This window comes from Macrobrachium rosenbergii, chromosome 52, assembly GCF_040412425.1.
Source record: "Macrobrachium rosenbergii isolate ZJJX-2024 chromosome 52, ASM4041242v1, whole genome shotgun sequence".
Taxonomy (NCBI): Eukaryota; Metazoa; Arthropoda; class Malacostraca; order Decapoda; family Palaemonidae; genus Macrobrachium; species Macrobrachium rosenbergii.
In genome coordinates this window covers 23,020,798-23,039,808 of record NC_089792.1, presented here as the reverse complement: position 1 = coordinate 23,039,808, position 19,011 = coordinate 23,020,798, and the positions used below count along the sequence as shown (strand labels likewise).

At 37.6% G+C, this 19,011-nt stretch overlaps 1 protein-coding gene across 1 annotated transcript in view; it reads left to right on the top strand.

Annotated features, from left to right (window-relative positions):
* Top3alpha (topoisomerase 3-alpha) overlaps positions 1 to 19,011 on the top strand; it is a 91,408-nt gene that overhangs the window by 49,329 nt on the left and 23,068 nt on the right. Inside the window, exons 10-13 of the mRNA XM_067095973.1 lie at positions 2,398 to 2,496; positions 7,394 to 7,555; positions 11,804 to 11,966; positions 17,281 to 17,730. Of these exons, the coding sequence (XP_066952074.1) occupies positions 2,398 to 2,496; positions 7,394 to 7,555; positions 11,804 to 11,966; positions 17,281 to 17,730 (874 nt within the window). The remainder of the gene's footprint in view (positions 1 to 2,397; positions 2,497 to 7,393; positions 7,556 to 11,803; positions 11,967 to 17,280; positions 17,731 to 19,011) is intronic.

Below are 19,011 nucleotides of genomic sequence, written 5' to 3'. Positions count from 1 at the left end.
TATTTATCATTTCATGGGGGAAAAGTAAAAATCTGGATTCTGCTTTCTTATATATTCTATACAGTTAGAATATTATGACATAGTTGTTATATGACGTTTCGACAGACTCTTCTGTCATTCTCTAGCGGAGATTGTAGAGGACTGGCAGGTTGCATAGGTCCTTCCGAATTTATACACAGGCTTCAGCGGGGGTCATGGATATAATTTTGACTGGTTGCAGTCGGCGAACTTCAAGCCAAATTTATATATATAAGCTCGATCCTGACAGATCTTCGCAGCCTGGGAATGTCATTCATTCCAGTGTTCCCATTGGCCTGCCGTTGCGTGATGTCATGCCGACTGACATCATCAGTAGTTTGGCTGCTATTGGTCGGAGGATGATTGATGTCATTATTTACTCTCTCTTGTAGTCGGGGGTTGTCTTAGCGCCTCGCTCATCAGGGCGTCTCCATTCTCAGGGTTGTCATTTTCGGGTATTTGTTGAATTCGTGGGTAGGAGCGATGCCTCCTGCGTCGTATTCATTGTAGGTTTCTTCTCGGCAATGAGGAGCGCCTCCAGCAGGCGCAGACGTCGAGGGTCGGCGGCTCTCCCGATTATACTTATATTTTGTATAATACTGTCACGGGAGATGGAAATATTGTGGGTACCACAGGCATGGTTCATGATGGCACCCTCTTGGGCGTGGCAGGAGATCCTTTTTGACAGACGCATCGTGGTCATTCCAATATAAACGCCGGGGCATCCTCGGACAGGACATACAAATTGGTAGACCACGTTCTTCTGCTTTGGGGTTCTCTTGCTGGCGGAGAGGGGTTATTCCTCATCACGACAGGTCACAGGTGGTGGCAGTTCTTATAATAAATTACAAGGTTTATTTTCTTATTGTCTTTGGTCGGGGTGACGTTCTCCATGACGATTTTCTTCATGGAGCTCTCATCCTCATGGTACTGGGGATGCATCCGGGCCTTATAATATATCATGATGTCATCTTGGGGGAACCCAGGTTGTGTATTTCACCACTATACCATTTTTCCAGGCCAGTTCGAATTTCTTTGTTGATGAGTTTGTTGGTGAAACCGTTATTCACCAACATTTGTGCAGCACGTTCAAATTCCTTGTTAGTGTCCTGCCAGGTGGAGCAGTGGGAGAGTGCCCTCCTAATGAAGGTCCTGACCGTCGTATTCTTAAACCTAGCAGGGCACTCACTATCTCCGTTCAAGCATAGTCTCAAATTGGTGGATTTCGTGTAGACTGATGTCTTCAAGTTCCGTTCCGTCTTTATGACCATAACGTCGAGGAAGGGGAGCCGGTCATCTGTGCTGAACTTGACAGTGTAGTCCAGCACACTGCATTGCTGGAATCTAGATTAGGGCTTCAACCTCCTCGTTGTCTGCTTGAACAGAAGACAAAAACGATTATCGGTCATATTTCTTATTTGGATTTCTGGAAGACACGTTCTTCTACAATGCCCATGTAAAACTTTGCAAAGAGGACGCCCAATGGAGAGCCCATCGCGACGCCATCCTTCTGTCTATCTGTCTATACATGTGCCCTCTGTGTTTAGTGAAGGCTCCATCTTCGTACAGATCTCCAGCTGAAGCAGCAGTAATATTCAATAAAATCTATTATTATTATTATTATTATTATTATTATTATTATTATTATTATTATTATTATTATTATACAGGCAGTCCCCGGTACCAACTGACGGTTCCGAAGCCATTTACGGCGTTATCGAGGTTAAACGCTTTTCAAATATATTCATCAGAAATTATTTCAGCACACGTTAAGTCGCATGTGTGGAACTGACGATCCACTGTAGACCGATCCGATGACGGAAGAATTTTAATGAAAAACGGCAGAATAATCACAATTTGAAGGTTTTTTTTATGTAAAACTCAATAATAATGCAGTTTATGTCGTTTTGTGATAATGCACCCAGAGCATTAAAAGTTGGTTTTCTTATGATTTTTGACGATTTTCGACGATTTTCCGGTTACAACGATTTTCGGTGACGACGCATGCAAGAAGAACGGAAATTTCGTAAACCGGGAAATTTTGTATATTACTAAGTACTTAAACTAGGCCACTGGTCTAATTTATTTCGCAAAAAAAAGCTTTGTCAAATGATTTGGATGACAAAAAAATGTGATAGTGTTATGTGTACTTAATTTTCTCAAGATCAATGAAGATTGACTGTTAACTGCTGAAATGACTATACTTGTTTCCTGTTTGTTAAAAAATATTAATTAATTTGGTAACTTGACTCTTGAAATTCATCTGGAATGACATTCATAAATTCTTTTAGTTTCCTAATGCATAGACCATTGTAGTAAAGAAACGGAATTTTCAATATTTAATTTGACTGTCAGTGATGTTAAACATAATTCTTTCAGGCAGAAAAAATTGATGCTGCATTAGGTCAGTTTTTGAATGAACAGCCACAACGACTGTTAGATGGCAGACCTTTTCCTGACTTGTCTTTACCAACACCGGTAAGTAATTCTGTATCTTTTAAAACACAGTTGTAGTATGTTGGTACAATCATGAAAAATGGATTGTTTTTCCCAATTGAGCCATTGCAGAATTTTCACATATACTGATTTTTCCTCACTAAAGCACCATATTGCCTAGTATCAAAGTTGCAGTTTTTTCCAGAATTGTCCAAGGTTTTGTTTTTCATAGGTCAATTTTAACCTCATAGGAAGAATATCTTTGCTTGTAATCAGAACTCCAGCATGTGATTTCCGAATGAAGTGTGTATGTTATACTTAGTTGAAATATTATTAAAAAAACTAGTAAACAAAAAGTACCATGAAAAAGAACAAATATATGCAGTTATAAAGATTCATTGCTTTATAGGCAGATTGCAGTAGATGAGTTAACAGGATGAATAAATTTGAATTTTTGTGTTTTCACTCTCTTGAAATGACCCTTCATTTAAGAGAATGTTATTAGCAGACAAAAGTAAAATTTAGGTTTATATGTTAAGAGGGTTTACAGGTAGATAGTGTAACCAGTCATGTTAGTGTGGTACTTTTACTAATGGTAACAATACGCAAAATATTTTCAGGTTTGAAGATTAAAATGCATTTTCTTATTTGCAATATCTGTATTATGTGGATTTTAATATTTATTCTATTTTTATTTGGTTCTATTTAGGATGCCATGTTCTTTTAGCATTTTTATGAAGTGTAACTGCGTAATAAAATGTGTATTTCTTTATATCCCATTAGTATTGTTTTAGACGGTTCTTTATCTAATATTTAAAAAAGAAATCTGTATAAGCCAGTATTCAGTATTATCAGAATCTTAAAATATTGCATTAGGTGTTGTCCCATCCAATTGCGCACACTGACAGTTGGCCTAGAAAATTTATGACAAACAATGGCTGGGCAGTTTACTTCCCAAAGCCCCCAACCTTCTGGTTCAGGAACACAGTGGGAGGTATCATCTAGCAGTGGGCTCCCTCCGGTTTCACAATTGCAGACTATCCAGTAGCTCATGCGAAAGAGAGGCTTTTCAGGGTTGTCTGCTAAAGCAATCACCGACAGCCTGTGGCCCTCATTTGCCAGATTGTACCAGGGTAAATGAACTGTCTTTTGCAATTAGTGCCATGAGAGGGATTACAGTCCACTCCAGGCTACTGTGGTAGTGTTAAAAAATTATGAATATTTATGAAAACAAAATATTCTTTTTTGATTATGTCAGATGTATTGTATTATGTATATTCACTAATTTTGTTTTTATTGTTGGTATTAATCAATATTCCACATTTGTTTCCTAAGAATGGACATTTCTCCTCAGGAATGGTTGTGGAAAGATTTGCCCTTTGGGAAATTGGGTTTTGATTGGAGTCAGTGAATTTGAGTCTATTAGTATGCTGGGTTGAAAATATGCTTGAAGTATGATGAACCAGAAAACCAGAGATGGGTGTTATGTCAGCTACTAGATACAAAAGAAAAGTCTAGCATTAAAGAATTTGCTTTGTGTGAGGGATAGTATAACATACATGATAGACTGTATTCATGTACATAATGTATTCTGATTTTTTTTGTGTGAGGAGTTATCAGCTTGCTAGACTCAGAAGACAAAAACAAAGGCATTGGGTCCCACCTTGATTGGTTTTTATACAATTACTGCTATTATTTGTTGAACTTTTATAAAGTAAAGTTGATTTATAAGTCAAATTTCCTTATGAGGTAACCAGTTTAACATTCATTTGTATGGTGAAAAAACAGTTTACAGTTTGTGAGGAGCTATTTATATACACTATATATACTAAGTTCTCTTTTGTCAGTTTTTTGACTCATAGGGATTGGAGGTTTATTTTGGGAAAATTGTATGTGTGCCAACAAAGTTGGATGTATGTTTTATTCAAGTTTAAGTTTTTATGTTTGTTCACAAGATATCTGAAAGTCATATATGGATTTTGGGAAATAGTTGTTGAAGGGGGCAATGTAATAAATTGGGATTCCCATTGGTTGTGCATGTTAATTTTTTGCAACTACAGTATTATGAATGTGTTCTTAGCATTGCCAGGAAGTGGAAAAATGTTGTTGCCATTTTTTTCTGTGGACCTTCAGTAACCTTGAAACAGCATCAAAACTGAAAGGTAAATTTTGACCCATCTTACTGTATTAATCATGCTTTGTTTCAGAAGTATGCCAGGCTGGTTTCACTTTGACCTTGCAGAGATGACAGCCCTTCAGAGTACAGATCCAGACACACATCAAGAGTTCATTGATGGAAACTTTGTAGTCAACAAAAAGCAGATCCCATTCTGTGCCATTGGGATGGATCATGCTCTTGAGCACATCAACTGCATAATGAAAGTCACTGGAGGACTCGTGGGCATTACACAGAATGCCAGTGCTCGGGAGGGATTATTCCTTACAGCTCCAAAGCTTGGTAGGCTTGCTGGCTCACTAACGTGTACACGTAAAGAACATCATGACCTGTCACTGGCTGTCTGGACAAGACAGAAGGAGAACATTGCTTGACTGAAGAGTGTGCACATATCATCCATGAACCCTATGAAGTACGAGGCTGAAGACCTGCCCAACACCATCACAAAGATTGTGGTGCCAGCTGAGGTGCAGACGGATGTGTGCAGCCAAGAAGACATTGAGCAGCAGAAATATGCCAACTTTGTTGAGGAACGCATCAACACAAATGAGGTCAGTTTCTGGGCCAGAATGAAGAAGGTTCAACTGAAGACATGGAAAAATGCAAGGAAGTCGGTGAGACATAGAGTGGCTGATCAGGTAGTGGAGCTCAAAGACAGCAGATCACTATTTTCCCACATGTTGATTGTTGCACGCTCATGCCCCGAGATGAACCTTGAGGAGAGCATTGGCCAGCATGAGTTCATGTCCCTTCCAAAGCCTTGTTCACAGTGAGTGTTGAACTAACATGCACAGACAAAAGCAAGCTAATGGCTGTACTTGAGGAACTGGCAAACAAAATTAGTGTTGATCTGCAGCCAGAGGATGTCACCAGTGACATTGCTCCCTTGACACCAAGGAAGGCAACTGTAATTGATGGAATGGCAATTGTCCAGGCAATGTAAGCCACCATGGGTCAAGGCATGCTCAATGGGCTGACCACTTCATTGCTACACTGGACAGCAAGTGCAGAGAATATGATGAGATCCATATAGTCTTTGACCATTATGATCTTCCCACTTCATTGAAAGAGACCACAAGGGAGAAATGCCAGGGTGGTAAGCTAGCAACTGCTTATCACATCACAGACACCAATTGGTAAGGTGTCAGCAAAGTAGTTCCTATCCAATACGGCAACCAAAGATGGACTGAGAGTTTACTTTGCAAAAAAAGCTCTCCACCACTTTGAGGGTAAGCCCAAGGTCTTCATAGTGACTTTGTGGCAAGAGGTCCTCTCAAACTCCATGGATGTTCAACATCTCTGTAGCTCCCAAGAAGAAGCTGACACAAGACTTATCCTTGCACAGTGGATGCTGTTCGAAGAGGAGCAACAGAACTGTACATTCAGTCACCTGACACTGACATTTTTGTCCTTGCAATCCACCGTTACCATCAGCTCTTCAGGAACACATACTTTGTCACTGGTGTGGGGAACAAGAAGCGGGTAATCTCACTGGGACCAATAGTGAATGCACTCTGTAATGCAAAGGCTGAATCCTTACCAGGATTTCATGCCTTCTCTGGAACTGACGTAACAGGTAGAGTTGCAGGACAAGGGAAGCTGACCTGTTGGGAAGCACTTAACAGATGCTCCTTGGAGGTGGTATCTGCATTTTCTGCCTTAGGGACGTCCAAAAGCTGGAAGTTGACACTGAACAAGCCATTGAGACTGTTTGCCAGCTCTATGATCCTGGTAGCACTGTGGTGGATGTTGGTGACCTCAGATGGAAGCTTTTCACCAAGAAACAACTAGAGGCTCAAAAGCTACCTCCGACACGAGGGCCATTGCCCGGGCACATTACCAGGCCATGGTGTGGTGTCAGGAGACATTCCTCACCCTCAGCTACCACCAGCAAAAACAAAGGATCCCCCAGCTTCAGCCACAGTTACGCACCTGTAAGTCACAGGGCCTCAACTGTTCTGAGATGTGTTTGTGTGGAGCTGATGAGGTGTCCAGTAATGTCAACCAGGCACTCTTAAGAATTGAAGAGGCTGAAGCAGGAGATCCATCCTTCTAACTATGAACACAAACACTAAATGAACATTGAAGTTCCAGTCTACATTAGCTGACTAGAACCAGCCAGGTGGTGGACTGAAAGAACTAAATAAGACATGTTTGAGCTATGAGATTATCACTGTATGTACAATTTAGAAGTCAAGAACAAAAAAAAAAAAAGCTTGAGTTGTTGAAAGGAGTGTTTTTTCTTAATTACCATATTACTTTTAGCAATATATTGGGTGTTTGCTTTGCATACAGAATGTATTTTGGGGTATTATAATAAAATTATTTAGCATGATTTGGGCTGTAATTTGAAATTGAGAGAAAAGTATAAAGAAATCAAAAAAAAAAAATGGCAACATCATTTTTTGGAAAGTAAATCCGTCCAGAACACAGTCCAACCAGTGGCCAAAAATTAACATTTAAAACCAATGGGAAAACACTGCCCCCACTTAACTCTTTCTGAGAGGAGGGCAGGGCATTTGGGCCCCAAAAAATTAGTTCCATACAAGATGTACTTGAACCAAGACACAACCATGGTGTTTCTTATTTTGGTGGTAACATTAGTAGTTTCTGTCCAATTTAATTTTTGATTATACTTCAATGTAGTATGATGACATTGTATGTGTTTTTATAAAGATGTCATAACATCAGGTAAAAAAATTGGATTTCCAAATAATAATCTTTTAAAGTTGAACATATATGTTTAAAAAAATTTAACTTCAGGTATGTAAGTGTAGCGCATGTGGTTGTGACATCATTGTGAAGCAAAAGCGAAATGAACAAGGATTTATGTTATCTTGCCAAGGATATCCCAACTGCCGTTTATGCATCTGGCTGCCAGAGACAGTGCTTTCTGTCACTGTTTCAGAAGATTCCTGTACTCAGGTTAGTTAATTTTTTGGGGTAATTTCATTTTTGCAGCTTATTGAATAAAGTGTGTTTCATTGTATATTGTGGTATTTTTTTTAATAGTATACTAGAATTGTTTTGAGTTGGTTTGTTTTAACACCTCAGCACACACTTTTGATATGAGGAAGAGAGTCTTTCTAGTGAGATCCCATAGAGAGACCGAATGGAGGGGTTCAAAAGCTGGGCCTGACAGCCACTTTAAGACTAGCATAGCCGCTGTTCGTCCTCAAAGGAGTTACTCTTATGGGTTCATAGAGGCTCCATAAGAGAGACCAACCAATTTCAAAGAATTCTCTTTTAGTCGGTCTCAGCCAGTATATAGCGCACGTTGACACTGATAGAGTACAGGACTCAAGGCAAGAGTGCTCCTTCTCTTGTCTACAGTGACTACCTAGGTTCAGTTCCTAATTTCAACCTGCAGACGTGGCACTATCATGGCAACGACGCACCCTGCACAAGACCAAATACCATTTCTTTATGGTCTTTGGTTGAACACGCGATTACATTTGTTACAGACTACAGGCCATCATGGAAGTACCAAACTCAGAAGAAAGTTAAGTGCATAGTTTAAGCTCCATTGGAAAGTTTAGTTTAAGAAATTTCTTAGCCATTAGCTTAATTCATGAAAGCCGGAAGCCAGCGCCGATAGTGACGTCTGATCTTCAACATGGCGAGAATAAACTTTGGTTTGAGTGTTATGGTGCACTCTTAGTTAGCTGACAAACAGTGTTTAGTTATATTGAAATAATTTTTAAAAAAGTGTTGTTCCTGAAGATCATTGGTATATGATCTTTTATGATAATAGTTATCATAGGCTACTTAGTAGATGTGCTAAGCTACATCAGTTTTGTTTTGATTAAGAAGTAGCCTAACTGCTCATGTGCGCTACTGCCAATGGCGGCGTCATGTGACTTTCTTATAGCCATAGCTGGCATTTGACAGTGCTCAGCTTCCAAATCTTGGTATTAAGTAAACCAGTTGGTTAATTTTAATACTTAATTACTGAACTGAATTGCTTTTGTAATAATGTTCCCCATTGTTATTAATATCAGAGAACTTGCATAAGATTATCCGAAGGTTTTCCTTCACAGAACTACTTTTAGCAGGTATCATTCTGCTGATAGCAGCTTCACTAGGAAAATGTATATGATGTCTATTTGCCTACATGATTATTAAAATTTTTACAATTTCCAATAACAGGCATTGAAATTATACAGTACTTAATTTATGTACATAGCTTATTGAAAATTTTCCCTTGGCAAAATATTTCATTGAAGTACTTTGTGTAGCCTATAGCCTGAAATGTGACTTGCAAATAACCTAGGCCTGGTAGTCAAATTAGATTTACAGTATACAGTTGGTTTGATTGATGTAACATTCAAGAATTTACTTTTAAGGCAAAATTTATATAATGATTTATGTAATTTAATACATAGCTACTATTTTAGAAGTAAAAACTTATGAGTATCAGGGCTAACAGTATACAGCAGTATGGCTACATGCTTGTGCCCTAACCTAATTTGCTAGCTGTATTTAAGTTAATACAAATATTTGGTATGTGTAACAATTTTTGAGAAAAAATCATTGTCATGACATTATATTACAGGCTATTATACTGTATAGCCTGTAGTATTGAGTGTACTATCTACTATATACAGCATAGTGATTACAGATGGTTAGTACTAAGTAGTTTCTAATAAAAACTTGTTCCTTACATCACTACAGGGCTGCTATTGTTTTCAATAAAAACCCACAGATTACAGTGTATATGCAAGACACAGATTTGCGCAGTGAATTGCTCGGCTTTTGCCAGTGGGTGCGGCCCTTGCCACCTGCCATGAACATAGCCCATGTAGATATAAAGGGGAATATGGTTGGTCGCCAGACATGTGTGAGATATGTAATAGGTTCTTGGCAACAAGTTTTAAGAATGAAACAGCTCGCTTTAAGTGTCTCGTTTGGTCATAGGTTTCAGTAGGGGTACAGAGACAGGGTTACATCTTTCCAGCAAAACACTGGCAGAGTATATTTCCCTCCTTTTCCGAGCAGAACCTATATTTGGGCCAAAACCCATAAGCATTGGTTCCTAGTACCTCCCAGGTCAACTCTGCTGATGGAGAAGAGGAGTCTTTCCTTGTGGGGAGATGTCCCTATTATTAGACATGAAGTGGGTATTGCTAATGAAACTGCCCTGCTGAACCCGGAAGGACCAGGGACATAGCTTTCAGCTGTACATGAGAGAGATACCTCAAAAGGAAATTTATCTCCCATGCAGCTATCAGATAATGAAGGAGGAGATCCTAGTAGGATCCACCCAACCCTGGCTGAAGTGTCCATATCTTCTGATGGGTATAGCAATTCACCCAGGACTTAAGTTCTTTGGTTGCTAGGACAGTTACAGTACGGCTGTCGGGATACAATGAGATTGCACAAGTTCCCCTAATAGGGAAATACTATTTGCTGACTTCCGCAAGGAAATTATGACCAGTATCAAAGATGTCCTTGGTACAGAACGTCAGTATATCAGGGACATTATCCCTGACTCCAAAGAGGAAATCAGGTCAGTCCTGGACACCGAATTAGATGCAAGGTGTAAGAATATCTCAGTCTTTAACCGAAAGAATGAAGTGGCTGCACAGTCTGCCCAGGCAGAGTTTGGTGTTAGAGCCCCAACTGGCAGCAATAATATGGCCAGATTATAGGGGCTCCAGTAGTCACCCCTGATGATACTGATACTCCTTGGTGTGACACCTCAATGTGTATCTTTTCCCCTGATGGTAAATACCTGATTAATGAAAGGAAAACTATGAAGTTGACCACACAGAATTTAGAGACAGAGCAGCATTTCCTAATACAGAATGGCTCCTGGTTCCTTCTTCAATAGGCATTAAGAAACAGCCAAAAGAGACGGTTATCCTACCTACGAATATAGCATTGAAAGCTATAAAAGAAACCCTTTACCAAGTTAATGGAAAATGGAGCTCTACAGCTATTTTGGATAAGACCCAAATTGCTCACCAGGTAGCCCAGCCTTCTGTCCCTTCACCTTTAAAATAATTAATCATGTAAAAGTAGATTTTCAGAATTTTGTGGTAACTGGGAAACAAGAGCCAATGGCAGAACTAAGACCATTTGCCTCTATCATCCCAATGTCTGATAATTCTACTAAGGAATGGGCAATGCTTTTCGTTCCTTTTGAAAGGAAAAAGCTCCTTCTGGATGTGGCTACTCAAGAGTTTTGGGAACCATATGAGAAAAATCTCAGAGGGGACAGCCTTGGCTGAACTTCATGCCAGGCTCCACCTCAATATTATAACCTCTACTACTTTGCTGGAAATTGCCATCAGAAGGCTTCCAGAATCTTCCAAAACAATTTTTGCTCTTGTGGCCAAATCACTGCAAACCCTGTGGGGAGCACTATGATTATCTAGAGTGTGGCACAAAGGCTTGAATGGAAACTTTGGGGCGCTCCAATATGTCACTTCCTAATGTAACCTTGTTGTGGCCAAATGACAAATAAAGCAAAGGCAGATGGTTTCAAGTGAAAATATGTAAGGCTACTCAGACAAAATTTTCCTTAATATCAATTTATTCTGTAACTAACTTAGAATTAATAAATAGAACTTTGGGCCCCCTCACAACACTGGTTGGCCAAAATTCAAACAATAGTACTCAAATGTATATGTACACACAAAATGCAAACAGTGAAACTTTATGCCAAAACACTACTGCATACACCCTCAATCACACATCAACTTTCTACAACTACTCAGTGAATCCACTAGTGGTTGCTGTAGTTAGTTATAAATGATTTGTTTAACCAGACCTCGGAAGTGATTGCTGTAATATTCAAACTTTCTACTGCTCAATTGTAGATAAAACTTTTTGTAGTGAAAATAGAACATGCACATTTGTTTTCTAGTTCTTAGATGTCAATTATAATGTTACAAAACATCAGACACATGCAGAGCTGCGTGTGACACTTCATAAAACCTTTTCCCTTTTATTGCTATTCATCTAGGGCATTGTTTAATTAGATAAGTATCAGTCATACTAGACCTGTTGATACAAAATTTTCTTCAATATCACACCTTTTGAGAACATTATATTACCATATATGGTATTCCTGATTGAAGTGTTTGGCACCATAGATTTCAGTTTTCCATTTTTTATAACTATTGTTAAGGTTGTCATAATCTTGATTTTACTTTTTTCTGTAAACAGTGTGCTGGATCACCAAAGAAGCTTCGGTTTAAATTCAAACCCAGGTCGTACATGCCATATATCCCTGATGAATATGAAACATGCATTGGTGGCTGTGATCCTGATTTTCTAGAAACATTAGACATTAGGCCAATTACATCTCAAAATAGAAATGGTGTGCAAGGTACAGTTCAAAAATTTGTTTGTATTGTTGTGTTAATAGAACTTCTGTTTCATAATTAGTGGGAATGAAAGTTTTATTTTTTCAAAACCCCATCAGTCATATATGCTCACATTCCTGGTCTTTAAAAGTTTTGGACACTGCACTATTTTGGTCAGGCAGACAGACAGAAGAATGGTAAATCATTGCATGTGCCACCTGGAGCCACAGGTACCCTTCAGTCTTCTGCCCCACTTGTCATTTGTCAGCAGGACTGATAACATCTGAACAGAACTCCCAGATTATTCCTTTACACCGAAAGGTCTCATTCATGCATGTTAACTGTAGACATAAGCCCACATCTGATTTATAGTAGTAGGTATATCTGCAGACTGCAGTAACTACAAGCCAATTTCTATTCTCCCTGTGCTCCCCAAAGTTGCAGAAAAACTTATTTTTAAGCAACTAAGTAAGTATGTGGTTCCAAAGAACTGTTGGCTGATTGTCAATATGCATATAGAAAGCTCTTTTCAGATTTGATATGCCATTTGCAAGAGAACCTTGATAAGGGTTTTAAGTGTAGGGTAATTCAGATGGATTTTAGTGCTGCTTTAAATTTAGTAAATAGGTAATAAGGCACTTATATATAAATTAAAGAATCTTGAAATATATAAATTAAAAGAATCTTGAAATGGGTAGTTATGTTTTAAGTTTACCTCAGATTTCTTTACAGGTAGGCAGCAGCAAGTTGCTGTTGATGGGATCTTAAGTGAACCAATACCTGTTGTGTCTGAAGTCCTGCAGGGTAGTGTTCTTGGTCCAATGTTATTTTTACTCCTTACAAGTGATAAGGTGGTTGTCCTGGAAAACAAAATTGTTCAGTATGCCGATGATGCAACACTTGTGTGTGTAGTAAAATCTCCACTTTGGAGAAATGAAGCTGCCCTTAGTCTCAATCGTGACAGGAGTGGATTAGTGTATGGTGTACTTAGCGGGGTATGATTCTGAACTAAATTAATACAAAAATGCTATTGATTACTAGATTTCATATAGATTTTCCACTCCATCCTCCCCTTCTTGTGGATGGGACTCTGCTAAATGAGTCTGAAGCTTTAACTATACTTGGATGACTTTTGGCTCACAGCTTATTGTTGAGAAATGTATAATGAAAGTGACAACAAATGCTGCATGGAAGTGAGGTATTGTATGTGTGGCCTCGTATATTTATAATTGATAAAAACAATGCAACCTAATTTAGGTCATTTGTCCTTCCTTTACTAGAGTACTGTTCTCTGGTGTGGATGTCTGCCTCTGCCAGAGATTTACCTCTTTTTGACAGTGGTTTGTGGTGTTAGATTTCTGTTTCCTAACATTAGAAGTTATGACTTGGACCATCAACGGATGGTGTCTTGTTCGTCAAATTTTCATAAGTTGTATTTTAACAAATTTTTCATATTCACAATTGACCCCTGATCCTCTTTTCCTACCAAGAGCAACCTGGTTTGCCAAACAGAAGCTCCAGTGCAGTAAATGCACATCACTGTTGAACTTCTCAGTTCCATGGATCCTTTATTCTTCACACTTTTGGACTGTGGAACAGTCTCCCTGAGGATGTTGTCCAATTGGAACCTCCAAAGTTCATGCAAAGATGCTATGTGTTACTGTACTACCATACAACAATTCTCCCAGCATTTCATAATTTACTTATATTTTTATTAATTTATTTATCACTGTAATTTGTTAATACATTTTTATTCATTTATTTATCACTAATTTGTTAATTTATCTTTTCTAATAACTGATCTCTTCATTTTGTATTTCCTGTTACCTTCTGTTACTTCTTTCAAATGAACACCATATTCTTTGGAGACTTGAATTACAAGTCATTGGCCCCTGTGGACTTTTTCCACATGAATAGGGTTCATCTTCTGAATAAGAATAATTCAGACTCTCCAAGCCTCTCTCCTGCTACCTTCAAGAAGGGGCCATCTTCGACTGTCATATATACAAAAATATAACAAAAGACCTGAAAGAGCTGAGCTTATAAAGAACATGAAATATAGCCCAAACACTGGACCGATGATGCCTATGGCTTCTCAAGGCACTCCATATAATTAGAGAAATATCAAGCATAACATGGTGAAAGAAACTGAATTTCTCCTCACCATCATAAAGAGAAATATAAGAAATTAGCTGGCACCAAACACTGTCATGAGAGAGAGAGAGAGAGCACCTGATGCCAACTTCAAGTCAACTGGGCAGTCTACTGTATCATACCAGCCACACCAGTTGGGAGCCAACACCCACCTCCAACCATCAACACCGGTTAGGCCTAGAAGATACAACACTTCGAGGAATGATTTCATCATCAGCCCATGACCAATCAAAATTTGGTCTACAACTAACCCACCAGTTGTAAACCACCTGCCTGCTATGTATACCTGTGCATCATGTATCTCAATTTATTAACTTTTGTATTCACATAGATGACCATCAGAACGTGTCGAGACATTTATAAACTGTGTGATGCCTGTAAGTCAGTCTCTCTCTCTCAATCTTACAAAGACTTGTGGGAATATTTTCATACCATAGGGAACTCAGCAAGAGTCACTTTGTTTCTATAGGGTGCTCATAGTGTATTCCAAATATGACCTCAATATGCAGTACATAATAGTTAATATCCCTTAATGGAATGTAACTATTATAACTGTTAATCAGTGAATATAGTGCATTACATAATTACCAAGGGTTTCAAACAATTATTTACAATAGCCTTAGTTCCAGTACCTTATAATGTGTTTCTGATGGTGTAAAGATTTAATAAATTTTCGTTTGCTATACAAAATGAGTAACAATATTGCTGTAATACTGTCTTAAAAAAGCTTTGCACATATACACACACATACATATTGAATAAGATTTTTATTAGATTTTTAATGTGAAAATACAAAAATGCAGTAGAAAATGGTAGCTATGTGTTCAGCATAAAATCAACACATACATGTGTATACACATGCACATGCATCACATTGCTGTGCATTTTGTTGAATTTGTCTTTTTCTCTCTGGGTATTCTTAAAAAAAAAATTTTTTTTCAAGTAAGGCCCACTTAAGCAGTTTTTGCATTGCTTATAGGTAAGAGAGAGAATTTCATAGTAAATTTTTTATACATTTTGTATGCAGTATACTGCACAGCTTAATACTCTACATTGTATTCTGTGTTATTTATAAACACATACAGTAGTGTGTGGTGATGACATTTCCATTTTACATCCTTAGACTGTTTTTTCGTGCTGTCCAGATATTTCCACAGTTCAGTAGCATCTTGGATGTATTAATCTGGGTAAATGAGAGATTGTTTGGATTTTTTTTTTTAACTATATTTTGGCAGAAGATTAACACTGAATACTGTACAGAGTTTTTTTATTTAAAATAAAATTAAAACACTAAAAGAAATTTTATTGAAGATTATTACAAGGGCCTTGTACCATATATTTAATTTTATTTATGTCGAGTTACTAATAAAAGGGAGCAGGATTTGATTTTTGTTTTACTTGAAAGGAGTTAAAAATTGAAGGGTCACAGAATGTTTTTTTGGGGATAAATAAAGTTTATACAGTAATGCCCTTTATATTTTTTGTGTAATTACTATAACCATATCCTAAAATAAAGATTTTCGTCTCCATAAGGTTTCTGTTACTGTATTTATCAACTACTGTCAGAAAGTTTTGTTGAGAACAGGAGAATGTCTTGCTAGCATCTGGCATGGTGCCAGACATGTGCCACTTTTTGTACAGTAAACCCAATGATGTTGAATGTTTTGTTTCTCAACGTGCAGGGAAGGGAAATGAAATGCACTGGTTTATACTTTTCACTCTCAAAGCATGTTGTTTAACGGTATAGTTCTTTCGATGATAAACATTATTGTACTGTACTGTACTGCATTCTTGTGTGTGAAACTTCTTTGAATCTGGATTACTTGTAGTATTTTATCTTGGTAATCAGAACCATGACTAATACTGTATATGCTGGTGTATAAGGCTACCTTTTAACCTTAAAAATGGGGAGTCATCTTATATGCCAATTATAAAAAACAAACCTTAAATCCTACCAAGATTTTTAATGATAGGCTAAGCTCTGAAGTGTCAGTAGTTAACTATCATCACAGCTATGGACACTGTAAAACAAAACAACTGTAATAATGGTTAAAAACTGTAGGTAATTCAAGTGTATCACTAGTAACACAACTATTGATACTGTACACAAAACAACTGTAATTACATGAGGTAATTACCATTATTAGACGTTACTATAATTAGATGTTAGGATGTAGAGCTCTCACTTTGGTACTAGCTTTATCCAGAGTACCATTATTATATAGCAATAATCTTAGACAATTTTGTTATTGATACTTATTGTAAAATGCCTTATTAACATTGATAGATAATTTGAAGTTACTGAGAAGGTAAATCAGGGAAGTCTAACTTTTTTGTTTACGAAACATAGCCGTTTTCATAGTTCCCAGTTGTGCTTGACATACGAGCTTGGGTGTTTACTAAAGGCCAATATTTCTTTGGTAGTATTTTATAATCAAACTAAAGGGTTTTGTGATATCGATAATTCCCCAGTTATCCTTAATATCACGATCCTTTTTAATTTTAAAGGAATACATTCATGCAGATCTACTTCCAGCAAGTATTACTCCACCGATAGTGACGTCACAGGCATTGAGCATTTGTCATGATGTTTACTTTATATTTTTCCTAGAGAAATACAAAAGTATCTTTTTAATGGTGAGCATTGCCAAACATTTTAAAATCTTGAAGGTACTACTTCTACACATTTTTTAGTACGATAATTCCAATGATTATTGATTTTATTTATGTACCAACTAACTTACATCACCTGATAGTGTCAGTTTAATAAATTGGCGCCAAACATGCCGCTTAACCTACATTTTACATGAGAAATGGGGGGTTGTCTTATATGCCAAGTCTCCTTATACGCTGGCATATACAGTATATATAATTAAAGGCTTGAACAATTATCATTGATATTTTAAGTGATAACTCATTCACGGAAAAATTGTCAAACTTTTCAAGCTGCTCCATGCTGAAAGTGTTGTTTGCAAATTAACCTGAATGCTGCTTTTAACTGCCATAAGTGAAATTAATTATGGCACATTTTATTTTGTCTGTGATTCATTTTAATACCCATGGAAATTTTTTAATTGAAGTATCTTTGGACTTTCACAAAATTGTTGTATTACAATGTGCTAGTGATGTATTATGGTATGGGTTTGTACTGTTGCAAAACTAACTTTTCTTTATATATTTCAGGAACACAGGAGCGACCAAGAGCAACAAATTCATCAAATGATAGTGGATATTCCTCACAACAAAATACCCTTTCCAATCGCAATCAGACACGTATTGTGTTTGGTCGTAATAACAGTGTAGCCTATTCTAGTAATACTGCTCCCTTTAACCAGAGAACTCAAAATTCATCTCATCCTAATGATTATAGACGAAATAGTACATTCAACAGCCAAACAAACAATCAAAGTTATAATAGTTCATATAATAGCCCAAATTCATCCTCATTTTCTGGAGCAGGCACTCAAAACACAAATAATAACAGAAGTGTCAACAACAATTCGGGACAATCTCCAAGTTATGTTCGTCCCTCTTGGAATGGAGGTGGGAATACAGAAAGGGAGAATGCTATTGTATGTACCTGTAATGAGGATGCAATTCTACTCACAGTTCGAAAAGAAGGACCCAATACAGGTGAGGCTTTCTGTTTACAGTATATGGAATATCATGAGTTTTGTAACACAAAACCACATTCTTTATGTAAAAACCCATCAGTCATATAAATGCTCCATAGTCAGAAATCTTGTCAAACATGCTGAGGAAAGGTAGTCAGATGGTAAATTCACCACCTAGAATTTCAGGTATGTATGAATCACCCTCCTCACTTTTCATGTGTGGGAATGAGGTTATGAGATCAGTAGGACTGGAAGAAGAAATTCTTTAGGTGATTGAGGGGCTTGTTCTTCAGTATAAAAACTGTTATCATAACCCTGTCAATAATATATGTCTCATTTTTAGTTTAGGTGGGAGTGCCAAGTTGCTGATCATCCCCCTTAATATTTTCTAAGTACATGAAGGACCCAGAATTGAACTTGGGTACTTTTAAAAGTCTGGAACCATGGCTTTGATAACTTTCATGGGGTGGAAAACAAGGCACTTATGCTTGATAAGTATTTTCATGTTTGGAAAATTAATACATGTAGCATTCATGTGAATAAGCTAGTACCCCTGGAAGTCTATGCCTCTATGATGCAACCATGCAAGGATATTAACTGTGAGGTGGAAGGTGCAATGGTTGCCATGACTACAGGTACTAAAAATTACAAATCCAACCATTTGTGAGTAAAATTCCTTGAATAAAATCTCTCAAATAAAATCAAATTACTGTTAGCTCTCAAGAAGACCTGCCTCAGCTAACAGATGAGTTACATGTGACACCTACCACTGTCCTGTGGAAAGAAACATCCTGGTGTCATTGCCTCTGGATTCTTTCGTTCTTCACAAGTAATGCTGGATTATCCACAGAAGATAAAGCAGAAAGCCTCTTCATTAACCATGAAAGAAGGAAAGGAAGGAATGGTTAAGTTGTTATGGAACAATCCTGCCTACTTGTCTTTTATGTCCTTGCTATGAGTCAGATGCAAATTTCTCTTAATTAATGTCCAACCTTAGCTTTAAGGACTTAATTAGACAACACGTGAATCTAGTTAACCCATTTCTAGGATGGAAACACCAGTAGAAAGAATATCAGCAGTGGTACTTTATTGAGTGGTTCATTTGGATCTTAGTTAGGCTTGTAGGAACAAGGAACAATCCCTTTTTGGAGGTTAGAGTATCATCAAAGAACTCTTTTTGGGAAGTGCTGGAAATCTCTTCCACTCACCCACTGTAGGGATGTAGTGCTGTCAGTGTACCTCACACAGTGTACGGTAAGCATTAATATTACTTAAGGTTCTTTGCAATGTCCCTTTGGCC